The sequence below is a fragment of the Alligator sinensis genome, unplaced genomic scaffold, assembly GCF_000455745.1.
Source record: "Alligator sinensis unplaced genomic scaffold, ASM45574v1 scaffold502_1, whole genome shotgun sequence".
In the NCBI taxonomy this organism is placed as follows: Eukaryota; Metazoa; Chordata; order Crocodylia; family Alligatoridae; genus Alligator; species Alligator sinensis.
Window position 1 is genome coordinate 1,097,861 of NW_005841896.1, and position 15,444 is coordinate 1,113,304.

Here is a 15,444-nt window from a genome sequence, read left to right on the forward strand (position 1 = left end):
AATTGAAGGATAAAAGCATATTGAACCGTTTTTTGTTGAAGTGATTTGGAGATTAAAGCTTTGAGAAGGGAAAAAGTGCTAAAATATTAATTTTATGTTTTACCTTAAAATTAAAAATTAAAATCTAAAAGAAATTAAAAATCATAGTTCTGTACTTTGATATGAAGTGACAGACGTCCTTCAGGAGATGACAATTAGGTTTTCAGCAGCTACTTCTGTGTTTTGAGAGTAGGTTTAAAAACTTAATTTGTAGCAAATAATTCATTTAATGAATTCAGGTTCTTTTTTTATTTTAAAACGATTTATAATGAGAATGTATTAATTTCTTGAAATTATTTGCCATGTTATTCTTTGTCTGCAGAATGTTTGTGAGTGGCTTGTTATACTCAATATTCAAAATTTAATCTGCATTTGTTTGTTTTGGTGGAAACGGGTCACATGACATCAGCATGTGATTTCAGGGAGTGTTAGCTCTCTGATTTGATTAGCAGAATACAGCATCAACTTTCCATTGTTGGTACTTGTTTACAAATTCAAACTGTACTTGCCCTGAATTTATAATCATTTAGATTTGATGTGTCTGTGAATATTCCTGCTGGTAAATGATAATGTTCCTAGAAAGCAAACACAAAAGGTCAGGAACATAGGCAGAGCATATTCATTTATTTTATATTTCCAGCAATGTTTTCTTAGGTTTTCCCCTAGTTTTGTTTCAGGTGTTTCTTCTTTTTCCTTCCACAAGTCAGAACACAAGCAATATTATAAAGGTTGCAGAAAATCATACTGTATTATTTCCTTTAAGGGTATACTGAATTGACAGACATGAAGCACAACATTTGGTTTCAGTCATTCATTCTAATGTTTTACTAACTGCATTATGAAGCAAGTTATAACTTTTAAGATTTCTTACCAAGATATACTCCGAGTACCTGTATTTTCAAAATATAAGTGCTCAGAGGCATCTCCTGATAAGATTTTTTTTTTTCTCCCCCTGACACTTCTAGTATGCTTTTTTATGTATTTGTATTGACACAGAAGTTCAGGTTATGCCAAATAAAGTAATATCTGCATTATGCCATTAATAAGGATTGATACAACTACAAATAGTAAATGACAAATTTAAAAAGAATAATTAATTTCTGGCCAATGACTATTTAATTTTCCTATGGTGTAGACCTTTTCAGAAAAGTAGTTTTTTAAGAAGGGGTTCCACATTTGTCTCTCAATGACTAATATAACATTTTTTAGTTTATTAGTAAAAAAAAATATTTTTTTCTAACTTCCAGCACCATAAACCCAAGATGAACTTTTTTGGCACATGCATTTTTGGACTGTCGGATGCTGGTATGGGGACTGTCACCCACAATTTGAATAGTCCCTAGTGCAATTTATTCAGTACATATTAAGGCCAGAAAGAGCCATTTTGATCATCTAGTCTGAGCGCTTGATCTGTCCAAAAACACAGGCCCATAGAATTTCATCAGTAATTCCTAACCTGAGTGCAATGACTTGCGGCTGAACTAGAGGATATATTGTAGGGGAGTATCCTGCCTTTCTTTAACTGCTTAACCTGGTGAAGAATCTATAACATTTCTTGTTGTTGTTCCAATAAGTTATTATCCTTGTTGTTAAAAATTTATATCTTTGTTCATTTCGATTTGTCTAGTTTCAGGTTTCAGGCATTGGATCTTGTTATGCTCTGTCAGCTAAGTTAAAAATCTGTGTGGTATTTGTTATAGTCTTCCTGTGCACATGAAGACTGTGACAAAGCCATCTTTTAACCTCTTTCCTTGAAATCTTTTTTTGTAAGATATATTTTTCAGGCCTTGAACCAATTGTGTAGATCCCTCCTGGACCTTTTCCAATCAGTTTAGCCTTGCATATCATCATAGTCTCATATTCCGTACTTCTCATTTCATTAGTAAAAATAGTAGGAATCTATTAATCATGTCTGTCTTTATTTTAGATTATGTGGTGAGCCACCTTTCATAGCAACTTTAGAGGAAAAGCTCTTTGAACTAATAAAGAAGGGAGAACTACATTTTAACAATCCAATCTGGCAAACAGTTAGTGAAGCTGGTAAGTTGGGAACTGTCTGACAAACTCTGAAAACACTGCAATAAATTAAACAGTTATGATATTTTGATTCCTTTACATTATGTAATGTAGCTTCTCAAAAGAAAAATTGATGTTAAGAAATAAATACACAGAATCATAAGTAAACTATTCTCTCCTGAATTAAAGCACTTACGTAGTTGAAAGATGTGATTTATCAAGTTGTTTCTTATAGCTAAACATGTGTTGCAACTGCTTCTGAGAGTAGATCCTGCCCATCGAATCACGGCTCATGAATTACTGGATAACCAGTGGATAACAGTAAGTTTTGACTTTCTTTTTTTTCAGATTATTTTCCATCCTGTTCTGTCACTTATTATTTGAATCTTGATCTTTTAGCCTAGAAAGCTGTCACTTCTGTGAAACCCTGAACAAACAGATGTAAGCTGTTTCTAGAACTTGATCCAAAGCCCATACAGATCTGTGTATTTGTATTGGCTGACATCAGACCTTTAAGGTTTCACAGAGTGCCCTGTACTGTTGTCTTTACCCAGCCAACCTTCCATTGATTTCAAAAGATATTTTGAAATATGAAATACATGATCAAGCCTTAACTGGTTAAATTTTGCAATATTTCTATGAAGTTGATAAAGATTATTATACCTAATTTACAAGTGGGTAAAGTGAGCCACAGAGAACTGGTGACTTCCTCATGACAGAACAGCAATCTCTTCCTTCTACCAACAGCCTGTTTTTTTCCCCTTTCTAGTTAGGCAGATGCCACTGTTCTTTGGACAGATGTTGAATTAAGCCCTAAAAAATACCCATATTATCTGACTGTTTAAAAATGGGTTCAGCTAATATGGAGCTGTTGACAGGACTTTTGACAGCTAAATGTTTATCCCATTTAATGTAAATAGTGTGTCAGACTCAACCAAGTGGCAGTGCAAGCGGTAGCACGGGTTACTACAGCCATTGCTCTCCTCTCCCCACCCTCACCCCCACGGACATGTGTTCCCAGTGGAGCTGCACACCCTAAAATTCAGCAGTGAGCCCCACTACTGCTTACCCTTCCCATGAACTCCTGGCCCCTCTGGGAGCCCCACAGGCCAGATGACATGGCTCTGTGCGACAAATCTGGCCTACCAGCCATATCTTTGACACTCAAAATGTAAGTTCATCTCTTTAGAACTGAGGCCTGCAACTATTTTCATTTTTATACTCTGTTTATATACAGTGGTGTTGGAAGGAGAGGGGAGATGGTTAAATGGCTTTCCAATAAGAAATACCAATGATTTGTCAGGGAGTACAGACAGAGGGAACAGGGACTTTGAGTGATAATTTTATTTTTTATCAGTGTTCCTTAAGATGTCTTTCTATGACTTGTTTTTCAGAAGTACTGAATACTTTTATCTTCCATGTAACTTTATTGCAAGTTGCTTTGAAAATCAGGCCATTAGTTTCTAGTTCATGCTTATGCCTTCATTGTCGTCATGATTTTACAATGTCCAGAGGGATAACAGGAAAGTGCATTATCATGTTGAGAATTGTACATGTTATAAACATTAACCTCTTGGTACCAAGTGACACATGAGCTCCTGCATAAGAGTTAATGGCACTACTATCTCCTGTTACGAAATATGCCTCACCTGTACCAAAATAATGTGAAGTCACAAGTCATCTTGTGTAAGTAGTATTAACAGTTCAAAGATAGATGTGGCAAAATTTATACCTAGATATAAACTTTTAACAGTTAGATTGTGCATTTTAGAATTACAGTGCACTTACAGCTAAACACACACACACACTTCAGGCCCTGTTTTAGTTAGGAATTACCTTGGAGGTTTATCTGTTGCCAGTTTGAGACAACAAATAGTTTTGGCTGGAGGCAATACAAACAATCACTGATTAATTATTTACACCAAATAGTAATTATACCAGTTCTGTTCCTAGTTTTAATTATTCCTGAGCTTTATCCCATTTAATTACTTCTTTCAGTCTTCTTAACTTTTACTTCTTCATCAGCTGAAAAAATAGGCCTAAGTATGAATAGAATATTCGAATCTTACTATGATTATTGAAGGAAAATAATGTTTTGGCAACTGTGTGTTTCATTTAAAGGAGATGTTGGTACAGGATATTCTGTACATTTTTATGTGATCCTCTTTACAGCTTTTTAGGACAAATAGTTTGTTTTGAATGTGACCAACAATTATAGTGTGACTACCTACAATTTCTATTAATTGATTAATCTTCATGTGTTCACATACTATTCCATCTTCTCTCTATCTACCATTATATATTTTATGGTCTGCTATATATTTTTAGCTCAAAAGAGGTACTGGCTCTTCTTGCTTCCTTATATCAATTATGAGAATGTCTGAGGTATTTTCTCAGGTCTGATACTGGCAGGGGGTGCTGTTTCCTTGCAGACCAGGGTTTTGCTTTGCTTTCTTCCTCATTAATATTTCTTTTTTGGAACAGTCTGTGAGCACTGTTGGAAGGTGAACCCATCAACAGAATGGTAGCTTTATCATTTTCTGATGCTGCTGTGATATAATTCTCTTTGGTAAAATTTACTAGTACATGAACCTTCTTGATTGGAATGGGGAGGCATAATAATTTCCTGTGTAACAAACTTACACTTGCAGAATATGGAATTTTTCATTTTTTTCTACCTACACATTTCTCAAAATCGGCCTTCTCTTAAAAAGGAAAGAAAGCAAGAAAAAGGAAATGCCCCCTGGTATTTGAATGGCACAAAGGATTCTGTAGCTAAGCAGAAAGTGGATAGTGTCTACAACTAAAATAGATACTAAAAATGTCTACAACTAAATCAGATACTAAAAACTCCTAACAGACTTTAAGATTAGGAAAACACAAAACCAAACCAAATTAACTGTAGTTCAAATGGTGCTTTAAAAAGATTAAAATCATATCCCTATATATATTAAAAGGATGATAGAGACCAACACTTGTATTAGTATGCAAAAAGGGCTCATAACAAGAAATTAACGTCAAATAGTAGGGAAGATGTAAGGCAAGCGTATATTGATAGATTGGATAGTGGAAGCATAGCGCTCAGTGTGGGCTAATTTACTCTGCCCAAGGCATACCTCAAGAAACAGGGCAGGCTAGTTCAGGTAGGATTCTGTCCTGACACAGCTCGACTGCTTCCAAAGTCTGTACTAGCTCTACGCTACACGGCTGTTCACAGTACAGACAAGTCCTGAGGTTTAAAAACAGCTCAGAGATGGTGATGTCTGTGGTTCTATGGATCATGGTTTTGGAAAAAGTGACAAGGGTCAGAACCATTTAGAGTTGGTTTTCACAGCACTCCAGCACTGCACACTAAAGGCCAAATAATATATTTTATTAACACATTTCAACAAAGGAGAAGCAGTTATACAATTCTCTCCATGCAACTTTTCCAGTTATTTCCCCTTCTCTTTTTATAAACTGTGCCTTACTAGTTGATTTAATGCTCTTATTATGAGTTTATTCCATGTTTATTTTATGTTTATATTGTCCTTACTGTGGGTAGGAAAGCTGCTGCCTTTTAAAATAGACACATCTCTTAAATTGACACACAAACTCAGAGTCCTCCTAGCTTATCAAGAGCATTGTCTTTCAATTCATTCTGAATGGGAAAAATCATTAAAATGAGTGTTGTCATATGAAGGATATACAAAGCAAGATACTCACTCCACCTTTCCTCATTATATAGTTACTCTGTTCTAAAAGACCTTTCTGTGCCTTTTATCTGCCATTGTCAACTTTCCCTGTGGTGTAAGTAGTATTTCTTAGCAAGCTCGGAGAGAGGTAGATAGCTGGTCTTGCCTTTAGCATGCTTAGAAATCTTGTTCCACTTACTGTTTCTCCAACCTAATTTGAGGACCCTTTCATTTTACAGTCACAAGGGTTACTTTCTCAGTGATTGACTGGATTTTGTCTATGCATGAAGTAAGTTCTGGCATGGCAACATAAGATTCATTGCCTATCTATTATAATATTTTCTGTGGGACTGAAATGCTGACCTGTAACAACTCCCCAGGACTTTAAGTCTTGTAGGGGTGGAAGGAGCACATACATACTAGGCACATTTTTTTTGTCAGACTCTCTATTTTACAGAGTCCCATTCTGCTACTGCATTTTCACATTGTATTCAGTTCTCTTTCTCTTTTTATGCACAAAGTGTATTCTTCAATGTTTTATTTTGAAATTTTTTTGTTGTATTACCTTAGATGTACAAAATCAATCACTGGTGTAACAATTTCACAACACGCTTTTCAACTTACCTGGGTTACCCACAGCCTATTCTTTTTTCTTTACTGTTATAACCTAGCTTTCATCTTCTGCTGTAGCTTCTAAACTAAATACTTCAGACCTTATTAGTCTGGACACCTCTTCAAAATTCTCACCTATAAACCTTTTAATTCTCCTGGGAAGTCTGTAGTTGCAAAATGCTATTTAAAATTAATAGCAAAGTGGTGTTCAGCAAGCTGAAATTGTGAATTTTGAGATATGATATTGTGTTATCGGGGGAAAGATACTGAATTCTGTGCTATTCATTGATATCTCTTCATCTTGTGTCTTGAATCTTAGTGAAGCACACTAGGGAAAGCTGGACAGACAAAGATGAAATGGAAGACAGAAGAAAATGAAACAATGTAAAGACAGTCAATTAGTAATCTGCTACTCTCTTTACCCACAATTGGCACCAGATGCTAGCCAATTAAACTCAACAGGTGTTCAAATGAGCCAACACAGATAATTAACTTAAATGGTTCCACTTTCTTAAAAGCTGCCAGACTACAAACTCCCTCTTCTCTTTTATATGCTATACAATTATCTGGAGCTTTTAAAGGCCTAGATCTTTTTAAAGGGCCTAAATTCAGCCTCTGATTTTGTGGGCACAATTCCATACACTTACGTGTAACTACCCAATTTTTCTTGCAAAGGAGGTAGTTAGTTTAGTGTCTGTGCCATCAATTTTGCCCACAGTTAATTGCAAATGTAAATCTGCACCTGCAGAATTGGAAGTTGTTTCTTAAAATCAAGTTTTATGTTGATAGAAGATATGACTGTACAGTACCTTGTTCACTTTGAGCATATATCTGGATTGCTATATCCCTCTCTCCCATTTTACACAAAGGAAGTATTTTCTAGCACTCACCCTCACCATAAGAAGACAAAGAAGAAATCTGAAACAGAATCAGCAAAGATCTTAATCAATGTAATATAGTCTAGTGCTTGGATAAGGAGTTCTGAAGTAGTGTGTTAGTAAAATATTCGTGCGTTAGTAAAATTCTTTGAGTTCCTTTGATGAAACATGGTATAAATACAAAGTGTTATTTATTATTATTCTCTCTCTTTTAGAGTTGAATCCTTTTTTTCAAAACAAACTTTCGTGTACCCCTGGTATATTTGTTCTTTCTTCCAAGCTTTCAGACTCACAGTTCATAAAGAGAGTGAAAACATGAAAGAATGAGATAGGCCTTACCAAATGATATGGATAGGTAGATATAAATCAAATAGGATAATTATTTAGGATCATCTGTGAGCAGAAGGCATCTAGCAAAAGGGAGTGCTACCTTTGTGATATTATTTTCCCTAATCCCATGAAATCCAGCCTGTCCCCATTTCCATTGAGGCTGCGCAGACTGGGACTATTCTCTAAACAGCATCCATATGCACCAATAGTTACAGATCTGGGGCAGTGGGATAATTCTGAGCAGGGCAGTTCCTGTAAGAGCTATGTTCAAGTTGTTGTAAGTGAAGTTAGAAGGCAAGGGGAGCACAAAGGCTTGTGCACATTTTGGATATCTGCAGTTTGGAGCCAGACTCCTGGCTGCAGGATTGGGGTTCAAAGAAGTCCCTTTCTTCAGTATCCTGCTAACATTTCTGTAAAATATAATCTGACATTTATTCACTGCACTTATGATGTACAGTCAAATAGGAATACAAAAAAAGCATTTTCAGCAGTAAGGTCTACAGCAAAATGGCAAATTATTTAGTGTACTATATCCAGTAAATGAAAAAAATATTAATAAAATGTTATTCTGTAGGGTAACACACACATTGTCCAGAGGCCATGTAATGTCCTGGAGCTGATGAAAGAATGGAAGAACAACCTGGACATTGGTGAAGTTTGCACTGTGGAAGAGCTGAATAATCTTCCTACCACAGCACACCAGGCTGAAATGAACGAAGAGCGAGAGAGTCCTGTTAGAAGCAATGGCATTTCAGATCCTGGTGCCGAAACTGAAACAGAGCGTGGAAGCAGCAAACCCTCCACGCCAACAAAACAGGTGGGAATGAATATGTGCAGGATCCAGAGTAAGCTGTATACTGTAAAATTACCTCCATGAAAGAAAGAACTTTGCCTTTTAATGAAATCACATTGACCCAGACTATCAATTCCCTAAGTGGCTCTGGCTCCTGGTCATTCCTTTCAATGGTACATATGCAGGAACGCAACAGAAAATGAATAGGACATTAAGAAAGCAATATTTAGAGAATATGGAAAGGAATCTTTTACAGACATGCGATTCCTGCATTAGAAATTCCCCTTGATACTGCCAGTAGCAATCTTGGGATGCAGTGTTGAGGAAATGAATAAAATAGAAAAGAATAGTTCACAAACAACATATGTATAAGCTACAAATGACATATTGAGACCCAAAGTTTAATGCTTATAATAGGCCTTGCTTTGATTTCTTCAGTTGGCTTGTTGCTTACGATATTGGATTTTCATAGTGCACAGCTGAATCCCTCTCTTGGAGAGACAGAAAACGATAATGCACATTCTGGGGGTTTTGCACTAGCTGTGACCTCTCTGTCTCTTAGATTTATTGATCCAAATGCAGAATATTACTGTGCTACAAGCTGAAGGCATCCCTGTTAGAGGACTGGGTGTGCTCTTGGAAAGGCTCCACTTAGCACAGATTAACCTTTGCTATGGAGCTTCAGTACTGCTGTTACCTTGCAGCTGAATATTCTTGTCTGAATTGGAAGGTAAGGGCCAGATCCAAACAAACACTTAGGTCCTTAAAATGGAATGTTGGTAGAATTCAGATAACTAATTTTGATTTTTAACTGCCTCGTCCTCAGAGCTGTCACCTAATCCTAGAGACATCTTAACTCCTTGTGTGTTATGTCTTTGACATTCAAGTTCCCTAAACACCTAGAACTGCCCCAGTCTTGACAGGGTCGTGCGGCTAAGTGCCTATTTCATGTCTGATCTGGTCAGGAACCCACTTTTTAAAGATGTGGCTGGAGTTGGTGATGGTGGTGCCCACCACCCTAGTGGTTAGAACACTTGTGCAGGAAATGGGGGATACTGATTTAAATCCCTCTTCTACCTGAAGGGCTTCAAACCAACATTTCCCACCTCTCTCTAGACAGTGTCCTGACCACCAGGTTATATGCTATTCTGGGTGGGAGGCACACTTCAACCCACTGTTGAAGTTGTATCACAATGTAGAAGAGAATTTGAAATCTGCTGGGCCAGAAAGAAAGAATAATAGGGCTCCTGACTCTGCAGTCTAGTGTTATATATGGACCTGAGACCTCCTTGATCCTGCTACTCATACTATATTTTAGATTAGTCTTGGTTTTATTACACAAATAATCCTGGATATGGGTTTGAATCCCTTCAGACTCAGGAGGGAGCTGAACCTGGGCTTCTTTTTCTCTATGCAAGTGTGCTAAGCAGCAAGCCAGTGGTTCCTAAACTGTGATCCATGGTCCAAGAGCCCAGGGAAATGGGCCAGAGATCTCATTGGATACTGTGTGCCAGTATGTTGTCCTCAAATAAACATTTGGGGTAAGAGCATATGGTGGTCCACAAGAAATTTCAAAAGCTGACAGTCTTACATTGGTTCAGAAAGTTTGGGAACTGCCTTAGGAAGCTATTGCAAAAAGGGGTGTTGTGTGTGCCAGCAGCAGCACACCACCTGTTCTTTCTCCATGTTTTAAAGGAAATGTGTAGTTGTAGGTTGCCAGGTGCCTATCTTCAGAAGAGGGATCCAGGCTATGAATACCCTGTAAGTGTGGAGGTACCTAAGCCTCAGAGGGCAGAGATCCAGGCATACTTTTGTCCTTAGTGTTTTCTGTTGGTTAGTTCTAGGGTAGTTGCTGGATATTTTGAATCCCATTCTGTAGTGCACAACTCTTTCCATAAAGTGTATAGGGAACTTGAATGTCTAACAAGCTTGAAAGATCAAGTGCCTTGAAAATGACTTGGCATTTAAGTTCTTTATTAAATTGTCAACCTGGCACTTAAGTTATTTATTGGATCTAGCCCATAGTCCTTCCCTTCCCACCACCTGAAAAACTGCTTGGAATAAGTATTTTTGTATGGATGTGGGGGAAATTTTTTTTCCACCTCTGATTGTAGAGCTACTTTACATTAACATAACTGTTTCCTTCCAAACCAGCTGCATAGGGGGTTATACCTGACCCCAGAGCTGGATTCCTCAAATGCTAACTGCCTTTTTCTACCAAGTGGAACCATTCCCAAGGCTTGTTCATTTGGGAATGAAAACCACAGTTGAGGAAAGAGTATCATTTTGCACTATTATAAAGGTGTACTTACCACATTTGGAAGAGCTGAGTTCTTTTGTGGGAACTTTACTGGTTGCAGAAATGCAGGGAGGAAGAGGATAATGCACAAAAATCTGCATAAGTGGGTCTGACTGTTGGCATTTAAATATTTAGTCTGTCCATCTGAATCTAAATAGAGCTGTGCCTGTGGATACCCAGAGATTACAAGCATTGTAAGCCCTTCTTGAGTCTTCATAGTACATTTGGCCTATTACTTCAGCCACTTGATTCTTCCATAGGTCAATAAGAAAAAAAATCACACAAGTGCTCTACCAAATGGGACATTTAAAAAGAAAAGTATGATCCTCAAGCCTTCCAGTGCTGTAAGTATCCTCTGAAAAATAAACATGTTTTCCAATTAGCTTTAATCTTGCTTAGTTTCACATTTTCCTTGCTGGCATTTTATTTTAAGATAGGTTTAGGCTAGGGGATCCTAGGCTGGTAGACTGGAAGGCTAAATGGAGCCTCAAAAATTGCCAGGTGCCTTTCCTAATGTTTTCAGTTAAGATAAGGGTCTGTGATAGTCATCAAGAAATTTTGAAGGTTGCTAGCAGTCCTTTGTCCAAAAGGTTTGGGAATGAACTCAGGAAAAAAAAGTTTTTAACTGAAACTGAAGATCCAGCAGCTGCCATTAAGGAAATAGAACTTTGTTTACTTGGATTCTAGATTTAGAAGCCTATTTTAAGGACTTTTTCCTTCAATTTTGGGATAAATTAAAAGGGCAGAGCAGGACTTGAGAACCTTTTGGGGCTGAGATTTTCATAAATCAAAAAAATAACTTCATTGCCATAAAACAAAAAGCTGAGATCCAGATCCTTACTGGGTATCAATTGGCAATGTTCCATAGAAGTCACTAGCTAATTCACAGAAGCCGAGGATCTGGCTCAGGGGAAATGCTCGTACAATAATTAACTAATGCTTGTCAATAAGTAAAAATACCATGAAGTTTATTTCTCAGGTGGTGGGTTACTGTTATATTAATTTTGTCTTTGTGTAGTATCATTTTCTAAAGTCCTCAATCCTAATAAGATGAGACACCTTTAAGACAAAGCCTGAAACTTTGTCCAACAAAGAATGTTGGTAGCCTTGGGTGTTGATCGAGTTTTACTCACAAAGCAGACTAAAAAAAAATAGCTGTAATAACCATCTCATATTTAAAAGAATAAAGATAAGAGCTTTAGAATGTATTTGAATTATTATGATAATTATACTATAATTATGGTGCTTATTACACTTGTTCTTTAAAATGATATATCTTTATACAGAAACCTGGCTAGTGAAGGCTATAATCAGGTAAGTACAGTTGGCTCTAAGTCTTGAGCAGGTGTTTAAACAAAGAAATTTTTGCCTCACAAAGATGAGGTTTTAAATTTACAGAGCATAAGCTAAGAAGTTGAATCATGGAACGTGAACCATGGAAGAAGTTTAAAACTGTATCTTTCATAAAGAGGCTTTTCTTGCACTTCAGAATGACTTTAATGTCTTTAACTACTTTTTATAACTTGTACTGCTGTAGAATAATACTGGCATAGAACCACTTCACAACCCATTTGTATTGCGCTATTGTGTTTAACAGTATGTCAGTTCCTCGTATTTAAAATACACAGTTTTTTTAAATTTCTTTTTTTTAATTATAGACTCCTGCAGGTAGGTCAGTATCTCCAGTGTCAAATTTAAAGCGGAATCAGGATTGTCAAGAGAAGAAGGGGGAGACGGACAAGTCCTTTGTGTCTACGAGCCAGGGATTGGGAAATAAGAACGTACAAAAAACTACTGCCATACTCAGAACCAAAAAGAAATCATAGGGTATCCATCAGGTCTGAACAACATACTAATGGGGCAACTGTTGCTTGTGCCAAAATGAGGAGACTGCATAAAAATGGACAAGTATATCCAGAACTGTTTGCCTTTTTGCCCTCCTGAACCTTGTAATCAGCAGAGAGCTCTGGCTTTCCTTTAACACTGAAGAAAATTCTAAAGCAGTGTGAACTCCTAACCTGTAAGAGGACATCCACTAATAGTATTGTTGTCAGAGTACAGGTTATAGAATTGTCTAAAAATATATGTAATTTATTTGTTCTGAGCTAGCAAGCACCATCCAGGTGAGCAGCTCCCTTATAGAAATCCACTTGCTATGTTACTTAGGTGCTTTAGTTTTGTCACAAACATTTAGTGGGGGATAATGAGGCCAGAATCTATAATGGGAATTCCTGATAACTATGTGCACTTTGCACTGTAAGAATTTTCTAGGAAATTGCTTTATAAACTTGCTCTAGGCACAAGTACTTATGTCTCCAGAATTTGTTACTGCTATTTTAGGTCGCTGTAGATTGCTTACAGAACTTATTTTAAACTTGACAAATGGAAGATGTATTTTTAAGTATAATGAAATTACTGCGTTTCTTGCTGCTAAAATTTTGGTGTGTTAATGAAATATTTTAAATAAAAATAGGTGTTAGAATAATAGCCTTAACATGTTAGTTAATCTTCATTTTCAAAAGGCTGTTAAACCCAGGGGTGTTGTGTTATGTAAAATGTGAATATGATCTGAGGTTCAAAAGGCAGTGCCTGTATCACTAAAGGCAAGTCTTATTTGCAGATAACAGCTTTGTTCCATTGTGTGAGCAGAGCATACAAGTTAAACAGTTGTTTTGATACAGATGCACTTTGTATTACATATTATTCAAGTAAGAATGGTAAGAACATTAAGTCTAATGGGAGAACAAATAGTTCAGTCCTTTCACTTGTACTCCCCCCAAAATATAGTTTCTTTTGCACTTTAGAACCTAGATTTCACACACAGTCACCTAATTCTGGTTGGGTCTCAAATAAGCCCTTATAATATGGCCAACCAATTTCAAAGCAGGTATCTGAGTATTTGAAGAAAATCACATTTTTGATAAACCAAATCTATTTATTCATGAGATACTTTATTCTGTTGATATCTTTTGAACCCTATAGATCCTTGCATGGTTAAGTACCTTATATGCAGGATTAATCTTCTGGCTGGCGTTTTCACCTTGGGGCGTAGAATGAGTGCAAGGATGTTCTTTAGCTCAGTGGTTTTCAAAGTTCCTAAAGTCATGCGACTCTTTCATATCCCTTCTGCTGCTGCAAAACTTCTACCCCCATTCCGTGAGCTTATGTGGAGCCAGGCAAGCTGACTTGGCAATGGTGGTGCACTTCCTCCCAGCTTGCTCCATTACCCTGGATCTCTTTGTGGAACCACTGATGACCTATTGCGGAACCCCAGGGTTCCATGAAACACTGATTTATACTATACTGAATGAGATACGAAACGTGTGTAGCCTTCTATACTCGTCTGACTTGAATTCTCTCCAGATTTCACTTTACCCAGGCAGTTGTCCTTCCATTATTTTCCTGTGTACTCACACTTATCTTATCTAAGCCCTGTCGCATATACGGGCTCTAACGCTCTCTCTGTCTTTATTTGAAGCAGACAAAGCCTTTTACAAAGTCCATCCAGCTTTCTGATTGTTGTGACATCAACACATTAGGTCAGAATGTGGCTTAAAGAACTATCTCTAGTTGGCTATTAACTCACGCAGCTCATTTTTTTCCTTTAGTAAGACAGTTACTTGAAGGGCGTTTCAGGACTCGCTCTTCAAGAGCAGTGGCTGCATCGTTAGCTAACCTCAGGGCAATCCTACCTGAACACAGTAGTTGCATAGCTGCAAAATGAAGTTCTTTCACTGAGTTGATACAGTGTTGAGAGTGCCCATGTTTCTAATACCAACAGAATTTTAGAAGCCCAGCAATGTGCTGAAAGTCACTGCCAACACTGCTATTTTGAACCATGGGAACTTGCTGCTTCACAACAAAGGAGCATATCATTTTTACAGTACCATACATTAAGTAAAATTGATTTATTTGTCACAGATGGCTCTTGAGCTGAAAAATGTCTTAGTTATCCAGCAGTGCAGTTTAGTGGTTTCCAACCCTTTTTGGTTTGGAACCCTTGCTTTTTTTCTTCTTTTGGCTGATTAGTACCCATGGGCAACTGGTGCCTCCTTATACTGGGGGGGGGAGGGGGGGTGGGAGAGGCACCAGCAGCCAATCGCTGACCTTGCGGGGAGGGGAGGGTCCCCCAGTGGCCAATTGCCATTGCTGGCTACCCAGAAGTGCCACCGGTGCTTCTCTCAAGGGGTGCACGTGCACCCCCTACACGTCACCAATGCTGTTAGTACCTGAAACCCCTCCCGCATGCTTTGCCTTGTCTTTGCATGCTGTGGTTTGTTCCAATTGCTATTTCTTACTGCTCCTGATTCTACTCTCCGCCCTTTTTCCCTCTTGTAAGTTCAGGTCTGGCCTTTTTTTAAATGCATCAGTCTTATATTCTCTCTCCTTCAGTGCTCTTCCCCATGCTGGTACTAGCCTCTTCTTTTCACCACCCTTTCTCATACTCTTAAATTTTTTCCTCACTCACCATGTGCCAGGCACTGTGCCTCTGGGTGTCTATATATGTGCTTCAGATATAAGTGCTCAACAGTCATCTGATCTTTTAAAGATGCACGCATTTATTTCTCAGGTTCCATATGAAATGTTAAAAAGTACACTCACCCTTTAAGAATGCTTCATACCAAAGAGGATCCTTTCTCTATGTAAAACCGTCAGCATATTAGAACTGAGTAAGTAGTTTGCTGTGCAGAAATCAAGCCTACTGTAAATCTGAAACTCATTAGCAGCTGTTTTAGCCATAATTAAGTGCAGAACAATGGCATATTTTTAACACAAAGTCCAGGCAGAGACTAGTCCATGTAT

General features: G+C 37.6%; 1 protein-coding gene across 4 annotated transcripts in view; it reads left to right on the forward strand.

Annotated features, from left to right (window-relative positions):
- The window catches only part of STK33 (serine/threonine kinase 33), a 73,119-nt gene extending 59,728 nt beyond the window's left edge, over nucleotides 1-13,391 (forward strand). For 3 of the 4 annotated variants that reach the window (XM_025197407.1, XM_014517208.2, XM_006018219.3), the window contains exons 10-14: nucleotides 1,967-2,079; nucleotides 2,291-2,376; nucleotides 8,124-8,366; nucleotides 10,902-10,985; nucleotides 12,300-13,391. In XM_025197407.1, the coding sequence (XP_025053192.1) occupies nucleotides 1,967-2,079; nucleotides 2,291-2,376; nucleotides 8,124-8,366; nucleotides 10,902-10,985; nucleotides 12,300-12,467 (694 nt within the window). In that variant the 3' untranslated portion in view covers nucleotides 12,468-13,391. The remainder of the gene's footprint in view (nucleotides 1-1,966; nucleotides 2,080-2,290; nucleotides 2,377-8,123; nucleotides 8,367-10,901; nucleotides 10,986-12,299) is intronic. The other variant, XM_014517209.2, reaches the window with a different exon arrangement.
- The last annotated feature ends 2,053 nt before the right edge of the window (nucleotides 13,392-15,444 follow it).